The sequence below is a fragment of the Dama dama genome, chromosome 11 (assembly GCF_033118175.1).
Source record: "Dama dama isolate Ldn47 chromosome 11, ASM3311817v1, whole genome shotgun sequence".
Classification (NCBI taxonomy): Eukaryota; Metazoa; Chordata; class Mammalia; order Artiodactyla; family Cervidae; genus Dama; species Dama dama.
The window spans coordinates 19,445,339-19,465,506 of record NC_083691.1 but is presented as its reverse complement, the minus strand read 5'-3'; the positions used below and the strand labels follow the sequence as shown (position 1 = coordinate 19,465,506).

The 20,168-nt window shown below is 40.4% G+C and overlaps 2 protein-coding genes across 2 annotated transcripts in view; one reads left to right on the top strand and one right to left on the bottom strand.

The window, feature by feature from the left end:
• The window catches only part of ATP6V1C2 (ATPase H+ transporting V1 subunit C2), an 82,482-nt gene extending 78,954 nt beyond the window's left edge, over nucleotides 1-3,528 (bottom strand). The window contains exon 1 of the mRNA XM_061154816.1: nucleotides 3,364-3,528. The gene's annotated coding sequence lies outside the window, so the exon portion shown is untranslated. The remainder of the gene's footprint in view (nucleotides 1-3,363) is intronic.
• Nucleotides 3,529-3,579: 51 nt separating this feature from the next.
• NOL10 (nucleolar protein 10) overlaps nucleotides 3,580-20,168 on the top strand; it is an 85,722-nt gene continuing 69,133 nt past the window's right edge. Inside the window, exons 1-8 of the mRNA XM_061154813.1 lie at nucleotides 3,580-3,769; nucleotides 8,328-8,373; nucleotides 10,576-10,674; nucleotides 13,599-13,676; nucleotides 14,852-14,889; nucleotides 15,920-16,056; nucleotides 16,777-16,842; nucleotides 18,293-18,353. Coding sequence (XP_061010796.1) covers nucleotides 3,704-3,769; nucleotides 8,328-8,373; nucleotides 10,576-10,674; nucleotides 13,599-13,676; nucleotides 14,852-14,889; nucleotides 15,920-16,056; nucleotides 16,777-16,842; nucleotides 18,293-18,353 — 591 coding nt within the window. The 5' untranslated portion in view covers nucleotides 3,580-3,703. The remainder of the gene's footprint in view (nucleotides 3,770-8,327; nucleotides 8,374-10,575; nucleotides 10,675-13,598; nucleotides 13,677-14,851; nucleotides 14,890-15,919; nucleotides 16,057-16,776; nucleotides 16,843-18,292; nucleotides 18,354-20,168) is intronic.

Genomic DNA, 20,168 nt, shown 5'->3' with positions numbered 1-20,168 from the left:
GGCACTGGGGTAGGCCCAGGAAACCCAGAGATGAATTAAGGCCCAGACTTGTCATCACGTCTAGATGGAAGGGGTGGTCAGACAAGTACGTTACAACCCACAGAAGTAATTGTCATGGACTGACTTCAAATCTTTCAAAATAATCCAAGGATGAGGAAGTGGTGAGGGTGTAGCTGAAACATGATGGTTCATGTGTGAATTGTTGAAACTTGGTTTTACATATATGACTTCAATACACTATTATACTTCTAAATACGTAAAACAAAATCCCTAAAATATGATAAATGAGGGAGAAAGAAAACAACAGGGTGAAGAACACATTCAAAAGGACTCTACACCACATGGAAAAAACCTAAGGGTTCATCAACAGATAAATTCTGTGTGTGTGTATGTCCATCTACACGTACAGTGGAAAACTATTCAGGCACAAGAATGAAATCTTGCCATATGCAGCAACATGGAAGAACTTGGGGGGCAGTATGCTAAGTGAAATAAATCAGTCAGAGAAAGATAAATATGTATGATATTGCTTATATATGTATTATGTTTATTCTAAAAACTACAGCAAACTAGCTGTAACAAAAGAATGTAACAAAAGAAGCAGAGAGAGAGAACAAACTAGTGGTTATCAGTTAGAGGGGCAATAAAGGGGTGGGCGAGTGGGAGATACAAACCACTGGGTGTAAGATAGGCACAAGGATATATTTATAACATAGGGAATATAACCAATATTTTGTAACGGTAAACTACAAATAATTGTAAAAGTCAATATTTCATAGTAACCTTTAAAAATTGTTTAGAAATTAATTTTTTAATTTTTAAAAAGGAGACCATCCCAAGTTTAATTAAAGAAAGAAAGTTTTATGGGCTTTATTTTAAAAATGACATTTTAATTAGCCTTGAGAGATTGTGACTTAAAAGGAAAACAGTGCCTGAAGGAAACTGCCAAGAATAGGCATCTAGCATAGCATGGCATCCATGTTCATTATTTATTATTTGTAGGATTTTGTGTATTTTGGTAATAAAAAATCTACTAAAAAAGGCGTTTATTCAGTACAGTGAAAGCATAGGAGAATGAGAAAAATATTCTACTCCAAGAATTCTTAAGTCCTCAGATCTAGGCAACAGTAAAGTTAGGTCTCTAAGTAACTGGATGATCAGCAGAGAAAGGTTGTGAACCTTCTGAAAACGATACGTAAGTGAGGGGCTGTGACTGTCAATACCGCCACACACCCGTCTCGTAAGATATCAGGTTCAAATCCACTTCATTCCTGATCACTTTTCCTTTTTATCTTAGTACATTTTTTAAGAAATATATCCTTATTTAGTGGAATTGCCAGGAAGGAAAAAAATCTTTCTCTACCCTTCTAGGTTCCTTTGGCTGGCTTAAGAATTAAACTGACATCAGACAGATTAATATGAGAAAAATCAAACAAAAGTGTACTAACACGAATACATGGGAGAGACTCAGGGAAACTACTCACTCAACGCGCCAAAACTGTCAAAACCCTCACCTTAAATACCCTCACTGCTGCTGCGGCTTAGTTGCTAAGTCCTGTCCAATTCTTTGGGACTCCATGGACGGTAACACACCAAGCTCCTCTGTCCATGTAATTTTCCAGGCAAGAATACTGCTTGTTGTTGTTCAGTCGATAAGTCGTGTCTGACTCTCTGTGACCCCATGGAATGCAACACACCAGATCTCCCTGTCCTTCACTCTATCTCCCAGAGTCTGCTCAAACTCATGTCCACTGAGTCGGTGATGCAATCCAACCATTCCATTCCCTGTCACCTCCTTCTCCTCCTGCATGAATAGTATAAAAAGGCAAAAAGAACACTGGAGTGGGTTGCCATTTCCTACTCCAGAGGATCTTCCTGACCTAGCGACTGAAGCCAAGTCTCCTGCATTGGTAGGTGGATTCTTTACCAATGAGCCACCTGGGAGGTCCAAATACCATCGTTAGCTAAAGACAAAAAATTGTTTTGGGTGATGGTTTGAGACTTCAAAGGCGAGGAGGGCAACTGACATGGTGATTAAAAAGCAAATGTTGCTAAACAAATAAATGCTTGCTGGGTACTTCAGAGACAATGGGACACCAAGAAGAATTTTAACAGACTTTGCTAGGTTCTTCCCTGTCCACCACACCTAGTTCATACTATAGTTATCTCTGGTGACAGCTCCCTTCCTAGAACAGGTCCTCTGGCTACATTCTGCTAGACAGAGAAGGGGAAGGTCAAAAGTCTCTTCCCATGTCTTTTGGGCTGTGATTGTTTTCAGATGGAAATAATGCACGTGACAAAGAGACATATTGGGGTGGCAAATTTTTTTTTCTTTTTAATAATATTTGTTTTTATTTATTTCTTTGACTGTGTTGGGTCTTAGTTGCAGCATGTGGGATCTACTACCCTGACCAGGGATTGAACCCCATGCACCCTGCATTGGGGGCATGGAGCCTTAGCCACTGGACCACCAGGGAAGTCCCCAGGGGTGGCGAATTTTGCTCTTCTATGGACGAATGCCAAATCCAGATGAAGGGACTTTCCCGGTGCATGCGGTGGATAGCAATCCGCCTGCCAATGCAGGGTTCCATCAGGGGGCTTCCCTGGTGGTTCAGATGGTAAAGCATCTGCCTGCAATTCGGGAGACCCGGGTTCAATCCCTGGGTTGGGAAGATCCCCTAGAGAAGGAAATGGCAACCCACTCTAGTACCCTTGCCTGGAAAATCCCACGGACAGAGGAGCCTAGTAGGCTACAGTCCATGGGGTCGCAAAGAGTCGGACACGACTGAACCACTTCACAATCAGGGGTCTGGGAAGATCCCATATGCTGCTGAACAGCCAAGTCCACCCGTTGGCCGCAACCACTGAGCCTGCAAACCCAGAGCTTCACAAAAGAAGACATCGCACTGACATCAAGCATCGCAGTGAAGCCCAAGCATCACAAAAAAGCGCCACATCCATCCAACCCCCACAACTACATAAATCACATGCAGCAAAGAAAACTGATTGCAGCCAATTGATAAATACTTCTGGGAAAAAAACCTTCATTTAATTATTTAATTTTCATCTTTGGCCACTCCATGCAACACGCGGGACCTTAGTTCCCCGAGCAGGGATTGAACCCGTACCACCTGAAGAGGAAGCCCAGGATCGTCGGGGCAGTCCCCCAAAATATTTTTTTTTAATACATCAATCTCCAAAAGCATTTATTTTTATGGGAAGAGTGCAGAAACACCAGTGAGAACGGAATTTTACTTCCACTCCGCCTTTGCTCACAGGTCTCCTCCACCTGGCTTCATTGACTGGGACCCTCTCCCCCACAAGGCTTCCAGTCAGCCCGGCCAGCCACGCCCTCCAGGGTACCTCGACGCTTCGGCCCGGGCAGGGACCCTAAGAGCTTCCTGCGTCTCCCTGCCGTGAGGGTTCCGGCCCTGCCCTTCTTCACATGGCTCCCAGGGCGCTGCCATCTCTCCTAAAGCCTCATCGGATCCTCTTCCCTAATTCCGTCACTTCCGGGGTCGGCCATTTTTTTCCTTCCCCCACCGGCACCTGGAAGTGCGTAATCACCCAGCGCCGGCGCCGGCGCCCGCGCCTCACGCTGCTCAGGCGCTCGGGGAGGCTTTCTTAAGTTTTTGACGCTCGCTTGCGCCGCTGGGAGAGGGTCCCGGACCGGAACCGGGATTGTTGCCTCCTCGGCGCCGCCATGCAGGTCTCCAGCCTCAACGAGGTGAAGATTTACAGTCTCAGCTGCGGCAAGTCCCTTCCCGAGGTGAGTCAGGTCGGGTCCTCCTCCTCGCGGGAGGCCCCTCTTTCCTCCGCCCGGTCCCTGGCAGTTTCTGCTGGGCCCTGGCCGGCCCCAGACCGGGAAGGCCCAGAGGTGAGGGATGGTACCTGGGGAAGCTGGTCGGTGCTGGGAGACGACGACCGCGCCGGAAATTGGGCCTCGGGGTAATCAGGATGGATGAGTTTTTCTTGAACTCTTTTGGGGGAAAGTTCTCTAGACAGAGGAAGTATCTCTTTGGACTTGTATGGATATTCATAGCAGCTGCTACAACCAAGGAGGAAAACGTAGACAGGTTGGTTGACAGATATTTCTCCCCCGTTTAAATGCCCCTCATCAGCTCCCCTGGTGGCTCAGACGGTGGTAAAGAATATGCCTACAATGGGGAGATCCAGGTTTGTTCCCTGGGTCCTGAAGATCCGCTAGAGAAGGGAAGGGCAACCCACTCCAGTGTTGTTGTCTGGAGAATCCCTCGAACTGAGGAACCTGGTGGGCTACAGTTCCTGGGGTCGCAAAAGAGCCGAATAGGACTGAGCCACTAACACTTTCACTTTTTTCAGCTGTTCGTTGAATTTCTGTTAAATGCCAAGTTCTAGAAATACAGCAGTGAAGGAAAATGCAGGCTTTGCCGCTGCAGAATTTATGATATGGACGGTATTTTGGGACCTTGCTGAAGTTAACTTGATATCTCTGAGTCTTTGGACGTCAAAACTGGAAGGGGCTTGGAAAGTTAGCAGTTCTCTTCCAATCTTTTCATGTTAGAAATAGGCAAAGTTCCAGGGAGGGGAAAGGTGACTTGTCCAGGGGTCACACACCTAGGCTCTGAGGCTTCGATGTTATTTCTTAAGAGTGATGGTCAGGTCACTGCGGAAGCACTACCAGTGAGAAGAAACTTTTGGCAGAAGCTCTTTCCCACTTGAGACTACTTGTTAGACAGTTGTTTTTAAAACATGGCCCTTCCTACATGCTGCTGTTGGTCTGAGTTCTGCCCTTGGGAATCAGAATAAATGTAGCTTTTTCTTGTGTCTGACCCCAAAAGGTTTGGAGCCAGCGTTGAGTTTCTTCTGAGAATTCACGTTAAATAACTCCTTCTCCAGCTGTCACACAGCATGATCCCTCTCAGTTTCTTCTTTTCCTCCGCGCATCTCCTGGGATGTGAGTACGTGCAGGCAGCCCTGAGCTAAGTGTTGGGATACGTGATGAACTGGTCAGATATGGTCTCCTGTTGGAGAAAAGGGTAATAAGTAAGCAAATAGAACAACTTCAGATACCGATAAATGCTTTGAGTGCTGAGTGTCTATAAGAGAGCTCTTGTGAATGAACTGTTCAGAGAAAGTGGTTTGGATTAAAGCCTTGAGGGCAGTCTTCTCTACAAGAGGCAACCTTTGAGCAGAAACTTGAATGATGAAAAGGATGGAGTCTTGTGAAGATAAGGGGAAAGGAAGAGTTTTTTTGTGCTGAGAGAACAGGTGTCAGTGACCCACAATGGAATGCACTTGGCACATTGGAGACACAGAAGCACCACGGTGGTGGCTGTGGAATGCTCAGTGAGGTGGGAGAGTGGGGGCAGATGAGACTGAAGAGATGGGCCTTGTAGGCTCAGGTAGAAAGTTAGGGCTTTATTCTTAATGCTATTGGAAGCTGTTGTTCGGTGTCAAACTGGCTACTCCACGTCAGATTACTGCAGTTGGGGAGAGTGAGTGGGGATGAGTTAGATGATCCAGCTGAGAGACTGATGCTTGGGCTAGGATGGTAGCAAAGGAGATACTAAGATTTGGTGGAGTAAAGGAGGTGATTTGGAGATAGGCTAGTGGCGCTTGCTAGTGGGTTGAATAGCTGTAGGGACTTGAGGTGAAAGGAAGGAAAGAATCCAGAGAGGACTCTTAGGGTTTGGATCTGAATGACTGGGGACACCGTGTTGCTCATAGTTGAAATGGAGAATTGAGCACATTGTGGGTCAAGGGGAAAGTAGTGGGCAAAAGAGATCAAAATTTTATTTCTTGATATTGAAGTTTTGACGTTCTAATAAACATCAGATGGAAATGTTGAGTCAACAGGTATGTGTATCCTGCCATGGGAATCTCTGAATCTTCTTTTAAAGTAAATCTGACTTAACAACAAATTGCCTATTTTGCTTTACCTACTTTAAATGTAAAATCCACTAGGGTTCTTTTTTTCTCCCCCTAATGATGGCAAGGTGCCTGTCCAGTGGGAGGACAGGTTTAGGTTATCAGCATCTCTGGAGCTCTTTTGCTGGGTTTCAAGTTAAATTATTTGGCACTGGTAAAGTATCATTCTCTATTAGTGGTGATTTTTATAGAACGCAAAGAGGATGCCTGGAATCAGTGACAACTTTCAGGGCTTTGGTGAAGTTTTAAAACTTAGACTGATTCATTCCTGTACTAGTGTGCAGGACAGACTCTGTCTAGTGTGCTGTCCTGGAGTGCTGTCAGTTTGTACAGAAACTCCAGCATGAATTGTTTTTCCTTCCTGTCATCACTGTGGTACAGAATTTCTGGCCCTTTTAAGGTCCCAGGCTCTCATTTAAAAGACAGTCTCTGGAGAAGGAAATGGCAACCCACTCCAGTATTCTTGCCTGGAAAACCCCATGGATGGAGAAGCCTGGTGGGCTACAGTCCACGGAGTCACAAAAAAAGAAAAAAAAAAAAAAAAAAAGACAGTCTCCATCCCCTCCTCTTTGCTCCGTGGTCATGATGTATGAGCATCCCTCATAGCATGGGAATTATAGCATTGGGCTTCCCTCATAGCTCCATTGGTAAAGAATCCGCCTGCAATGCAGGAGACCCCTGTTTGATTCCTGGGTCGGGAAGATCTGCTAGAGAAGGGATAGGCTACCCACTCCAGTATCCTTGGGCTTCCCTGGTGACTCAGCTGGTAAAGAATCTGCCTGCAATGCGGGAGACCTGGGTTGGGAAGATCCTCTGGAGAAGGGAAAGGCTACCCACTCCAGTATTATGGACTGTATAGTCACAAAGAGTCAGACACAACTGAGAGAACTTCACTTTCACTTTTCATGATGTATGAGACGAGCTGTTGAGTGAACTGGCCTCTTCTTGAGCATAACTTCTGAGAAGAGGAAATTGAATGCCCTATTAAAGGAGAAGCCCTGGTAATATACCTCTGTTTTGCTTGTCTTTTGTTGTTCTTTAGTTGTTCAGTTGTTTCTAACTCTTCGCAACCCTGTGGACTGCAGCCCACCAGTCTCTTCTGTCCATGGGATTTTCCAGGCAAGAATATTGGAATGGGTTGCCATTTCCTTCTGCAGGGGATCTTCCCGACCCAGGGATCGAACCCGGGTCTCTTGCATTGGCAGGTGGACTCTTTACCACTGAGCCACCAGGGGAGCCCTTTGCTTGTGTTAGTGTGATGTAAAAGAACATATCGAGTGCTCAGAAATAAAGTTTAACATCACCTTTAGTTGAAGCATTATTGCCTCAAATGAAATCAGAACAATATAATCACAAAGACTAGTGTAAACCCACAAATCAGTGTTCTGAAGACAAAGGCAGGAGGAAAACTCTGGCTTGGAGTCAAGCCCTTCAAAGAGTGACACGTGTGCCAGTGTCCACCCTTCCTCAGATATCACACATCACAGTGAGGGTCTTTAGGGGTGGGTCTGCATGACCAAAGAGCCCTAAAGATTGTAATGTCTGGTGTCTAACATGGGCTGTACGTTGGGTTTGTGCTTTTAGAAATGATATCTATTAATCTTTCTCTTGGTTTTCTTTGATTTCTTGAGCATATGTTTTCTTAACCTCATGATTATTGACACTTTGGGAGGGACAGTGCTTAGCGTACAGGCTGTCCTGTGCGTTGTAGGAGGTTTGGCAGCATCCCTAACGTCTACCCACTAGATGCCAGGAGTGCCCACCCCACCCCATTGTGCTACCAAATACGCCTTAAGAGTTGCCAGATGCCCTTTGGAGGCAAAATTGCCCCTGGTTGAAAACCACTGCTTTAAGGTAATTGTACTTTATTAGTGCTTCATCATTGGACCTTTTCATGCAATGAGATTATATTGCTAGCTAAAATAAGGTATAGTAATTACAGAACTAAATGTGGTGTCTGTGAATATGACTTTTAAGAGTATCACTTCTTTATTATCAAGTCTCAGCTATTTATCTAGTTTTATATTTTGTAAAAATTGTGTTTATTTGAGACAGTTTCTCCATTTAATGTTTTGCTTTTTGAAATTTCACTTCAAGTGGTTCCATGTGTTAGTTATAATCCATAATGTTTGAGGCTTACTGCTTTCCCTTAGGTTGATTAGATGAACTAGTTTTCTCTTGTGTAAAATATGGTAGTCCTTAAAATTTATTGTCTAGTAAAGGAAAATGCATACCAGAAAAAAATCCATTATGCCAGGATATAACAGTAGGGTTAGGACTACAGAGTGTTTTCCTTTTCTCTGTTACATAATCCTTTAAGGTTCCAGTTTTTTATATGAGCATGTATTATTTTTTGTAAGCAGAGAGACAGTTCACATAAATGTGTTTTAAAATGAAGTCTCTTCGTTTTCTTTAAGTGGCTTTCTGACAGGAAGAAGAGGGCACTTCAGAAGAAAGATGTTGGTGAGTATAATTTTTTTTTCATTTCAGCCACATTTGTGATCCATGTTATAATGCTTTTACTCACTTATTGTTTAAGTGAATGTTCACAAAAACACAGTGGGATTCGTGCAGTGGGAAATAAACATTCTTGCCTTTTCCCTCTGAAGAAAACTTGTGGTAAATACAGTCCTGTGGGCATGGGGTTTGATTTTCACCTACTCACACGGCAGTCGGTTAGCCTCTTACTGTTTCATGGATGATGGCAGAAGTCATAAGACTCCTGGATCAGAGACAAGGACCCCATGAGTCATGTGGCACAGCAAATAGCGTGAACACCAGCGTTCTTCGGTCACTTCCCTGCCCAAAGTCCCATGGGGGCGCTCAGGGTGGCCCAGATGGGTGCTCTGCATGCAGTAGGTTTGTGCTGCAGCTGAGGAACACTGAACATAGGGGTCCACCGCCTTTAAAGCAAGCAGTAAGCCAGCTGGCTCTTTGTCTAGAGGAGACTCACTCGTAAAGCTCCCCAGCTGCATAAATAATGCTGAGAAATGACTCAGGTAATGGACTGGCTGGGGCCTTACAGTCTTGCCATACCCACTGAAGCAATCCTAGAAGGACTAACTGTCCTAACGGTTCCATAATCGCTTTATTTTCCAGCGTATTAAAATCTTTTTCTGTTTGTTAAATCCATCTGTCAGTTTTTGAGATGCAGAGTTGTTGAACCTTTTCTTTCTAAACAAAGTAATTTTATATACAGGACATATAAACATGAACCCTGAAAGATCTCTGTAGAAGATTTTGATTCTTTTAAGTTAAGACAGCAGGGAAGATAGGCTTGTAAGATCAGTTTGTAACTTAAGTTGTTTCAGACAGACTTTCATTAAATTTTCTGTTACAACTTGTCATGTATGAAAAATGATTAACTTTCCATATATTTTCTTCAAGTTATTTTCTACAAATCAAAGACCTAAGATAATGAAGGGGTTTCTGGATGTGAGATAAATACCTCAAAGCAAGTATCCTGGAAAAGTAGGCTTTATATAGTATCTGTAAAATTAGAAAATTAAGGACCTCTCTGGTGGTCTAGTGGTTAAGAATCTGCCTTGTAATGCAGAGGACGTGGGTTCGATCCCTGGTTCGCAAAGATCCCACATGCAGTGGAGCGACTAAACCCCTTCGCCACAACTCTTGAGCGCATGCACCTAGAACCCGTGTTCCACAAGAGAAGTCACAGCAATGAGAAGCCTACACACTGCACCTAGGGAGTAGCCCTCTCTCGCCACAACTATAGAAAACCTGTGCTCAGCAAGGAAGACCCAGTGCAAACAAAAATGATAAATAATTTAATTTTTTAAAAATTAGAAAATTAAAACTTTAAATCAAAGGGAAGAAGCAATTGCTGCTTTCACAATGTTTACTGATTCTGATTTCTTCTGTTTTTCTCTTTGCCACTCCAGTGTTCAAGTGTGTAAGCAAACAGACTCAGATCATTTAGAGGAAAAAAGTAGTTCACTGACTACTTCCTAACCCATCTCAAAACTATCCCTGTCTTCCAAGCTGTGTGGCCCACTCCTCCTTAGCTGGTTCGAATCTTATGTTCAGGTTTAGTGACCGAGGCAATGAGGGGCCGCACAGTCACACTCGGTCCTTGCAGAGGGCACATATAGCAGCCAGCCAGAAGCCACACCCCCTTGTGCTAGGGAACCCGTTTTTGAGAGCCCGTCTTAGTGTTTTAACCCAGAGAGATTAAGATTACTGTAAGTCTTCTCTAGCCTGGGTCCTCTTGGCTGCAGATCAGTGCTGCCAAGGAGAGGCAAAAGTCAGCTTGGTACCAGTTTCTTATATAAATTTTTAAAGATTTTAAAGGTTTAAGCTTATTATTTAGCCATGATCCATGATTGAATAACGGTAGTGGTTTAATGTTTATTCTGCCTCCCTTAATCCAGGGCTTGAAACTGGATGCTTGATGCACTATTACAGACATTTTCCCCCTATTAACGGTGATACTCTTTGCTTTTTGAAAAGGACAAATAAAATGGTTTAGAAAAATAAGGCAGGAGCTGAGAGAAAATCTTGCTGTGTAGTGGGGCTATGTTGGTGCCTTCCCAAGGCTGGGAGGCACTGGGTGGTTGTTTATAGGGACTGCTTTGAATGCTCTGTCTTCCTGTGACACAGAATAAGCACATGGCTACTAAACCAGTTATGTATTTTCTTTCTTTGCAGATGTCCGTAGGAGAATTGAACTTATTCAGGATTTCGAAATGCCTACTGTTTGTACCACTATTAAGGTATCAAAAGATGAGCAGTATATTTTAGCAACAGGTAAGCATTGTTTTTGTTATAATTTAACATATGTTTCATAACAGGAAATGTTTTGGAGGGAAAGGGAGAATTATTCTAATATTTTAGTATTAAAAAATTTCAAGCATACAGAAATACCGGAAAAATTGTATAGTGAACAGCCATTTACATATCACCTTAATGCTTCAATAGTTTGCTGTGTTTGCTTTATTACCTGTCTGTCCATCTCTCTGCCATCCATCAGTCCACCCTGTGTTTTGATGCTTTTCAGAGTAAGTTGTAGATGTTAGTATCGTTCACCCCTAAATACCTCAGGTGTATGTCATTAACTAGAGTTCAGTATTTATTTATGGCTTTTTAAAAAAATTTGCATAAGTAAATAATTTTGATGACTTTGGACAAGTGTATATACCTGTGTAGCCCAAACCCCCGGCAAGATCCAGAACTTTCCTTCCACCCAGAACATTCCGTTATGCTCCTCACAGTCAATCCCTGCCCCAACTCAGTATAGCCAGCCACCTCTCTGTGATTTACTTTTTCCCCACAGACAAATTTAGCCTGTTTTAAATAGACTCTTTTGTATAAATGCAGTCATGTACTATGTATTCTTTTTGTGCAAGAATTATTTCACCTAGGACTTCGTATTTCAGATTCATTCATGTCATTATATGTGTGAATAGTTCTTTTTTGGTTGCTGTTACCAAGTGATATTTCCTTTGAGGAATATGCCACATTTTGTTTATTCTTCAGCTGATGGACATCTGGGCTATTTTCATTCTTTGGCTGTTATTGATAAAACATTATGAACCATCCCATACAAGTCTGTTTTAAGGACATTGCTGGGTCATAGGTTAGGTGTGTATTTAGTTTGATGAGAACCTGCTAGGTATTTTTTCAGAGTAGTCAGATCATTTTATACTCCCACCGACAAGGAGTGAGAGTTCCAGGAAAGTTCATTTTTATCATAATGATTTCCTCTGTCATGTACTAATGATTCTTATGCTACTAAGACCTCATGTTAACAATAATTCATCAGTAGAAAAAGCCCTAAAATATACGGAACTGGTATTGTCCTTTACAGCAACATTACTCAACCATTTTTGGTTCTGCTTTTGCTCCATATATTCTAGATATTGTCCACTTACTTTTTTATTGTTGTTTTTGACTTAACATTGATCTGTGTCTCTTTACCAACCACTTTCTTGTTTGACAGAACTTTTATCCATCTACATGCTATTCTCTTTTGTTCTGTGTCAGTGGTTGTCTCATTACTAACACTGTCCATGTTTTTTAGCCTCCAGTTTTGTGTTCAGGATATAGACTACAATTGTAGATTATGTATAACATATATATGACGTAGAGAGCATGTATGTGATATGTGGTACTGTAATGTGTGTGCTCAGTCACCCAGTCATGTCTGACTCTGTGACCTTGTGGACTGGAGCCCCCCAGGCTCCTTGTCCATGGGATTTGCCAGGCGAGGATACTGGAGTGGGTTGCCATTTCCTACTCGAGGGGATCTTCCTGACCCAGGGATCAAACCTCATCTCTCACATCTCCTACATTGGAAGGAGGGTTCTTTACCACTAGTGCCACCTGGGAAGCCCATGCTATACTATGAACTATTTTTAAGTGAGATCTTGGGCTTTGATCCATGTCAGAAAATATAGGACTACTTCATCGCTTTCTTTTAGAAGTATCCTCATTGTTTTATGAACTTGCCTGATGGTCCAGTGATTAAGTCTCTGTGCTTCCACTGCATGGGGCATGAGTTTGATCCCAGCTTGGGGAACTAATTTCCCACATGCAGTAGGGCATGGCTAAGAAATTTTTAAAAATAGAAATATTCTTACTGGTTTTAAAAATCAGTCTTTTCCTGATTGCAAATGTGATAATCTTATAAAAAGTGTAATAGAAATACACAGGAGAAAATGCGAAAGACCCTAAGATTGTATTAAAATATACCAGGTGTCACTGTGCTTATTCCTCCATCGTTTTTCTGTGCAGAGGACTAGCATTGTCACAGTCGAGTTTTACAGAGGCCGGATCGTATTAATATTATGAGCACTACCCTGCAGGGCTCACCTCTCTCGCTGTATTCCCTCTGCGTTTCACTTTATAATGTGTTTTGATAGCCTCCATGTCAGTGGTTACAGGTTTCTGTTATCCTCTTTATAAGTCATATAATGATTTACCATCATTTACATAACCGTTTCCCTTTCAGTGGACATTTAATTTGCTTTCATCTTTTGGCCATTTGTAAATAATGCTTCAGTGAACATTCTTCATGTCTTTGGTACACTTATGGGTGTGTTTCTGTAGAATAAATTTGTATAAATTGAAATAAAGATTTAAGATGTAAGAATATCACATATTTTACAAATACTGCCAGATTGTCCTTCAAAGAATTTGTAACAATTTAAACTTGTCACTGCACTTTCGTGCTGGCTCAAACAGTAAAGAATATGCTTGCAGTGCAGAAGACCCAGGTTCGATCCCTGAGTTGGGAAGATCCCCTGAAAAGGGAATGGCAACCCACTCTAGTATTCTTGCCTAGAGAATTCCATGGACAGAGGAGCCTGGTGGGCTACAGTCCATGGGATTGCAAAGAGTTGGACATGACTAAGCAACTAACACTTTCAAACTTTCACTTTCATGCTTGTTACCAAAGTATGAGAGTAGATTTTTTTTTGAATATCCACCTAAATGCAGATATTAACCAATTTCTCATCTTGGCCATTTGATAGATAAAAACTAGTTTTTAAAAAATGTACCTTGTTAGAATATTTGTGAAGTTTATTAGTTATTTGTATTTCATTTTCTGTGTCTTGCTTGTTTATATCCTTTGCTCATTTTTCCCTTCGGATGTTGGAGAGGGCCACTTTTATATTCTTTTTGTTTGGTAAACTTATAATAGGTTTTACATCCCATCGAATTTTTTATAGGAACATATAAACCTCGAGTTCGATGTTATGACACCTATCAGTTATCCTTGAAGTTTGAAAGGTGTTTGGATTCAGAAGGTAAGAGATTATATTTGAATTCACGAAAATACTTTTTACATTTGGGTACTTTTCTCCTTTTTAAACTGGGCATGGGTTGTGTATTAGTTACAGTAAATGTGGCAGCTTTGAAAAATTCATTTCATTACTCACAGCTCTATAGGTGAAGTCCGTGCAGGCTCGCCTGTGTTCTGTGCTCAGGACTGACCTCACAATGTCAGCGGCATAGGACTCTTCAACAGGCCCTGGGCAGGATCTTTTTTCAAACTTGCAGGTGGTTGGCAGAACGCAGTTTGTTGTGGTTGTTAGGTTGAGGTCCCGCTTGCTGCTGGTTGTGAGCCGGGGGGCCACACTTGGCTTCTGGAGGCCCCTGCATGCCTCCTCACCTGGTCTCTGCCTCTAGCTGGAGAAGACACTCACTGTTTTTAAAGGGCTCGGGAGAGTTATAAATCTCAGCTTTGCCATAAAATGTGATGTACTCACAAGAGCGATGTCTCCTCATGTTGACAGGGTCCACCCACACTCTCCAGAGTAGGGGACTACACCCGGGGGAAGGTCAGTGGGGTCGTTCTTAGAATTCTGCCTGGTACTAAGGGCAGGTTGAGATGGGGAAGTTCATCTCCAACATGGAGATGGCCCCATGTTTGAGGTGAGGGAAAAAGAAGTTAATGGAATTTGTATTCTCCTAACTTCTTATACTCTTTTTTTAAAAAAAGCAATACAAACTCCATATGCTGCTAATAGTAACTGTTTTCACTCTTTAGTTTTGTTTAGCAGGTATACTATGAATGAGTAAAAAGTTACTGTTATCTTTTTTCAAGCAAACATTTTTGAGCTTTTAATGTTTGTTATTTTACTTTGAACATCTCAGAAAAACTGTGGCAAAATTTACGGATCATTATATTTTGTGAATTTATTATCTAATTTGCTGCAGTTCTCTAGAAAATGTAGCTGATCTGTATTAAGAAACTATAAAACATTTAACTTTCTACTTGGTGTTTTTTTTTTCCCTCTTGGTGTTGTAGGGGCAATATAGTATGACATCTTTGTTCTTATTTTATGTAGATGGCAAAAAAGGAAGCAAAACCCAGCATTTGTGTATAATGTCTGTGTTGAATTAGAATCTTTGCATCAATTTTATATTTTTATTAAAAACATCGATAATTATATTTTTCTTACTACTTCTTATTTTTCAGTTGTCACCTTTGAAACTTTGTCTGATGACTATTCAAAGGTATGTTTCATAGCATTGGTTTGTACTGCCTGTGCTCAAGAAATGAATGAGTGGAATTAATTTTTTTGATAAGTGTTTTTATGGTATTTCCATTGTTAAATTTTAAGTAGCTATGCAGTAAAATAAGACCTGTTGTTTGCTATTAATATCTGTTTAGTTTGTCTTGTGAATGTGAGAGCGAGGATGGAGATAGTCTTTGGCAAGTCTAATATCAAAGTAAGTTTTCCATAGTATGTATGAATGAGGCAGTACCTATATTTTTAAGAATTGGTAGCTGTCATCTTTTTAGACCATCTTATATCCTAGATGTGTGATTTTCATTATTGCACTTAAAGTAGTATTGTTTGCCAGGTTGCTTTCAGTTTCTTATTCATATGTGAAAAGTACAATAGCAGGTTGTTTGCTTAATATTCTTAACCATGCAAGTAAGTGGTTGTAGCATACACTGAAGCAGTTCAAGACACAGCTTATATATTTACATTTGTTTTTTTTCTTTTTGGTGCCATTAATGCATCTTTCAGCTCTGTGGCCATTTTCAGCAGTTACAGGATTGTCAGAAGTGCCTTATTAAATTCAAGATGAAAAATTTTTAGTGATTTCAGGTGTCACTGTGAAGGAAAATTGAAATTCCAGAGCTGGCATGTTTTATATATTGTCTTCAGTTCTGGCAACTATGGAGTACAGTTTCCATAGCCTGTGGCAGCTATTTATTGTATGTTTCGGAACATTCAATTTTATGATGTATTTTCTCTAGATACTGATAAATTTGCTTGTAAGTCTTTCAGTTAGAAGGTAAAGTTTGCCAAAAAACGTATCTAGAATGCAGGAAGGCATTAAGTAACTAACGGAGAGGTTGATTCTTAACATATTTCTTAGCCATGATGGTGAGTTGTGTTTATACACGTGTGTTTACAGAGAGCAAGAAAAAGGAGGAGATGAGAGTTTTTCTTGCTTTGCCAGTTTCAGTGATGATGAAATAAACACTTTATCTAGAAACCTAAGCAAACTAATTTTCTTGTTTCATTTTCAGATTGTCTTCCTGCATAATGATAGATACATCGAATTTCATTCACAATCAGGTTTCTACTACAAAACCAGAATACCAAAGTTTGGGCGAGATTTCTCTTACCATTATCCATCCTGTGACTTGTACTTTGTTGGTGCAAGGTATTGGGTCTAATCACCCTTTGTTTTCTCCTTTCCAGCTTCCCAAACTGATTTCTATTCTTAAAATGGAGGAGCAGAATTAAAAGAAGAATAAGACATTATCCCTGCCTTGTGGTTGCTCAAAGGGTGTAGTTCCAAAGTGACTGGCTCATTTAAGGGTCACATCCTTGACTTTCATTGGCATGGGGCTCTAAATCTAGAGACATGGTAACCCAGCAGGGCGACAGTGGTGGGAAGTCAGTATCTTAGCCCCATTGCATGTGTTCTAAAGCATTTTATTCTTAAATGCTACCTTCTTTGTGATTATCCATTTTAGAAAATTGAGAAAACATGAAAAAGAATAAAGAAGAAAAAAGTCACCTATTCTATAATTATGCCACCCAGAGGAAGCCCTTATTAGTATTTTACTGTTATTTCATTGTAGTCTTGTTATACACTTATAGATGCATTTTGGATCTCGTATTCTCATGTTATTTGTAAATGATATTCTACTTAACAACTTCATAATATTTCCTTGGCACATGGATGATTGAAATCACTCTTATGCATGAACAAATTTACAAATAAGGTGATTATCTTTTAGGTTTAGAGTACATTTTTGTATCAGTTTTACAAAGGGAAGTGATGCCTTATGACAGATACATGTTTCTAAAAATTATACTTACTTGAAGAAAAGTTCCTTTAGTTTACTGGATTTTTAACTCTTTTATTGTTTGGCAGCTCTGAAGTTTATAGATTAAACCTGGAACAAGGACGGTACCTGAATCCTCTACAGACGGATGCTGCGTGAGTGTTGTTATAAGAATCCTGCTGTATTTATTTTGGCCAGGAGATGGAGCCAGACACCCAATTAGTTGTCACATAGCCTGTGTAGCATTTAATCAGAGCTCTCTGGGCAGCTTAGGTAAAAGAGTAATGTTAAATTTTCTCTTACACACACAAAAAAATTGCTGAAAGACCTGGTGATGTCTTAAAATTAAAAAAAAAATTTTTTTTAACCTACCTGAGAAGGTTTTAACTCAGCCCAGAAATTCAGTTACTGTTTTTTGCTGTGTTCTTTAAATTTTCATTCATGATTTAATTTTCTGATATTTTCTCTTGTAGGGAAATTTTGAATTAACTCAGAGTACCATTTTTTAAATTTTTATTTTTTATGTTTTTGCTAGTGGACATTTAAGATTTTTTTCATGTTTTCTTTTTATCATGTGTTATAGTCTTCACTTTTGTTTTATTCATAGAGAAATATTTTAGGAATGAATCTGTCATAATATTAATACTGAGTGGTAGCAACAGCAATACGGTAGTGAAAGTGCTTACTATGTGCCAGGCTTTATTCAGGATTTTATATATATTCACTCATTTGAAGCTCATAGCAAAATTTTACAGTATAGGTACTATTATTACCTCCATTTTACAGATAGTGCAGCTGAGACTCAGAGAGGGTAATTAGCTTGTTTAAGGTCACACAGCTAGTATGGAGTGGAAGCTGGATTACTTCTCATCTAGGTATATAATGAGCTTGCTAGAGTTTCCTTATTGCTTTGAAAGGGATTTTTAAAGGTTGGACGAACAGGTAATGATAAAAACCGGTAAACTCTTGTTATCTTTTTTTTTTTTCCACATTGGTTTGAAGTACCAATTTTATTTTCTTAAATTGTAACACCATGATGAATCCTTGAATAATAAAGAGTTATCTGCTCTTTACTTCCAGAATTTCCTGTTTATAATAGCAACTTTTATTTATTGAGGGTCTTATAAACTTTAGACACTGTGCTGAGCATTTTATAGTTTTTTCATTTAATCCTCATAATGACAATATGAAGTTGGTGAACACCATTTTGCAGAAAAAAGAAAAGTCGAGCCTAGGAACAGTGGACTCAACAGGCTGGCTAAGCCTCCGGATTGGTGTTGTGATAGCCTGTGTTATTTTGCTTTGGGAGAAAATTCTTGGGAAATTTGTTCTGTGGCGGCAGGATAGTGGTTTTGAAGCAAGCCCTTCCACCTCTGATCCCCTGGCAGACAGAGTGTCACCCAGCGGGGTCTGAAACTCCAGGGCCCTCGTGCCAGGCACTGGACCTGGTGTTGCCTCGGTGCTTTTCATATGCAGATGAGCAAGTCTGCTGGCTGCCGCCTTCTCCACAGCAGTGGGTTTCCTCCTTATTTAGGAAGGTTTTTGAGTGTCCCTCCACCTAAAGCAGATGCTAAAACTCTCTCTCTTATCACTTTACTGTTTTAGGGAGAATAATGTTTGTGACATAAATTCAGTGCATGGCTTATTTGCCACAGGAACAATAGAGGTAAGCATACGTTGACTTCATTTTGAAGAACATCCACCCTGCATTTGCCAGCAGAGTTTCATGTAAAGACAGGTCACTTAGTTCCTAAGAGCAGGGTGCTGATGGGAGACAAGCCCTTGATTTGCTTTTCGAGTGAACGGTGGGTCAGGTTCCTGGGAGACACAGCTGTGCACTTGCTGCAGACTGTGCCCCTCGGGGGTGGGCGGCTGTCATCACTGGGGGCGAAGTTGATAGTCGCCAGCTCGTGTGTGGCGACCACTCTTGCTCTTCACCAGCTCTCTGTTGCTTGTTAGTTTTATGACTGCATTCCTTTCCCTGAGGCTTATTTTTCTCATCAGTGAAATGGAGATGATAAAACTTACCTTGCCAGCTGTGTGGAGGTGCTGTGCTGGTGAAAATCACATGGAAGAACCTACATGAGAGCATTATAAACTGTAAGGGGACGTAGAGTGTGATTTGGACGTCCTGTATAGTATCACTCAATTATGCACGTTTTCATTTTAAACTACGTAACACCTTTGACTCAGTGTCTTTCATACTTAGGAGTTTTTCTAGGTTTGCATTTTTTAATTACAATATTGTTAAATACAGTAAAAAGAAAAAGGTAAATATGTAAAAAATGTATTGTTAAAAAATGCCCTTCTGTGCCTTCCAGTCACCAAGTCCTGTACCAGAGGTGACTCTTTAATGGCTTGGAATATTCTTTCATTTTTGTTTTTCTGTGTATATGCAGGTATGCATATGCATTAATAACTTGTTTTTAAATGTTTTTCACAAAATTGAAATTATGCTGTGGTTCTTCATTTGCCTTTTTTTTTTTTTTAGTGTAATGCTATATAATGTACATGTTTATACACTGGTGCTTGTAATTACTTGTAAAACTAAGGTAACTCTTTAAAATTGATGGATAAGTTTCCATTGTGTAGATGTACTGTAGTTTATTAAACCAATTCATACAGATGTAATGTGGATTTCTTTGCTCAAGTTATTTTTAGGTTAAAAGATTAATATTTGAAATGGATTGCCTGAGGTTGATTTAATGGAAATATATAAAACTATGTTGACTGTGTTGTAAAAACTAGTATGCCAAAGTTAGGCCAGGGAAGCATTATCTCGCTAATTACTTTTCTTGAGATTACCAAGGGGAAATTAAAAAATAACTTCCTTGAAACATTTGTTTATTTGAATAGAGTCCTTACAGAGCAAGCTAGGCTAGACATCAGGAAACATGCTGTGTAAGAGAAGTTGTAAATTAGAGCAGGCTTCTCTTTCACCAACTGTTTTAAGACCAGCCATGAAACTTGTTGAAGGGGGAGTAGAGCACCCAACCGAGAGGCTGGGTTCCTGAAATTCCTTGGTGTTCCTTGATTATTCTGTGTGTGTGTGTGTGTGTGTACATAGTCATATTCAACCCTTTGTGACCCTGTGGGGATTTGATATTTGATATGCATAGTCAGACTACTTTAAAGTTCATTTTTACATTAATTTTGATATTATATGTTGGATTTTGATTTCTTCTGTGACAGTTATTATAGTACATATATTAAATATTTATCACTGATACAATAATATTTACATTTAAAATTTGCCAGTTATGCCAAAACGTCTTTCATAACTCCTCTCCCCACTACCACACCAACCAGATCAAGGTCCAGTCAGGTATCATGCATTGCATCTTGGACCTTTTCTTCCTTAACCATCCTTTTTTACTTTTCCTTTTTTAAATTATAAAAGAAATGCAGTTCATGATGAAACAGTTGACAGTACTAAAAAAGGTACAAGTAAAAAGTTAAAAATGTTAAGTTCTTAATCTGC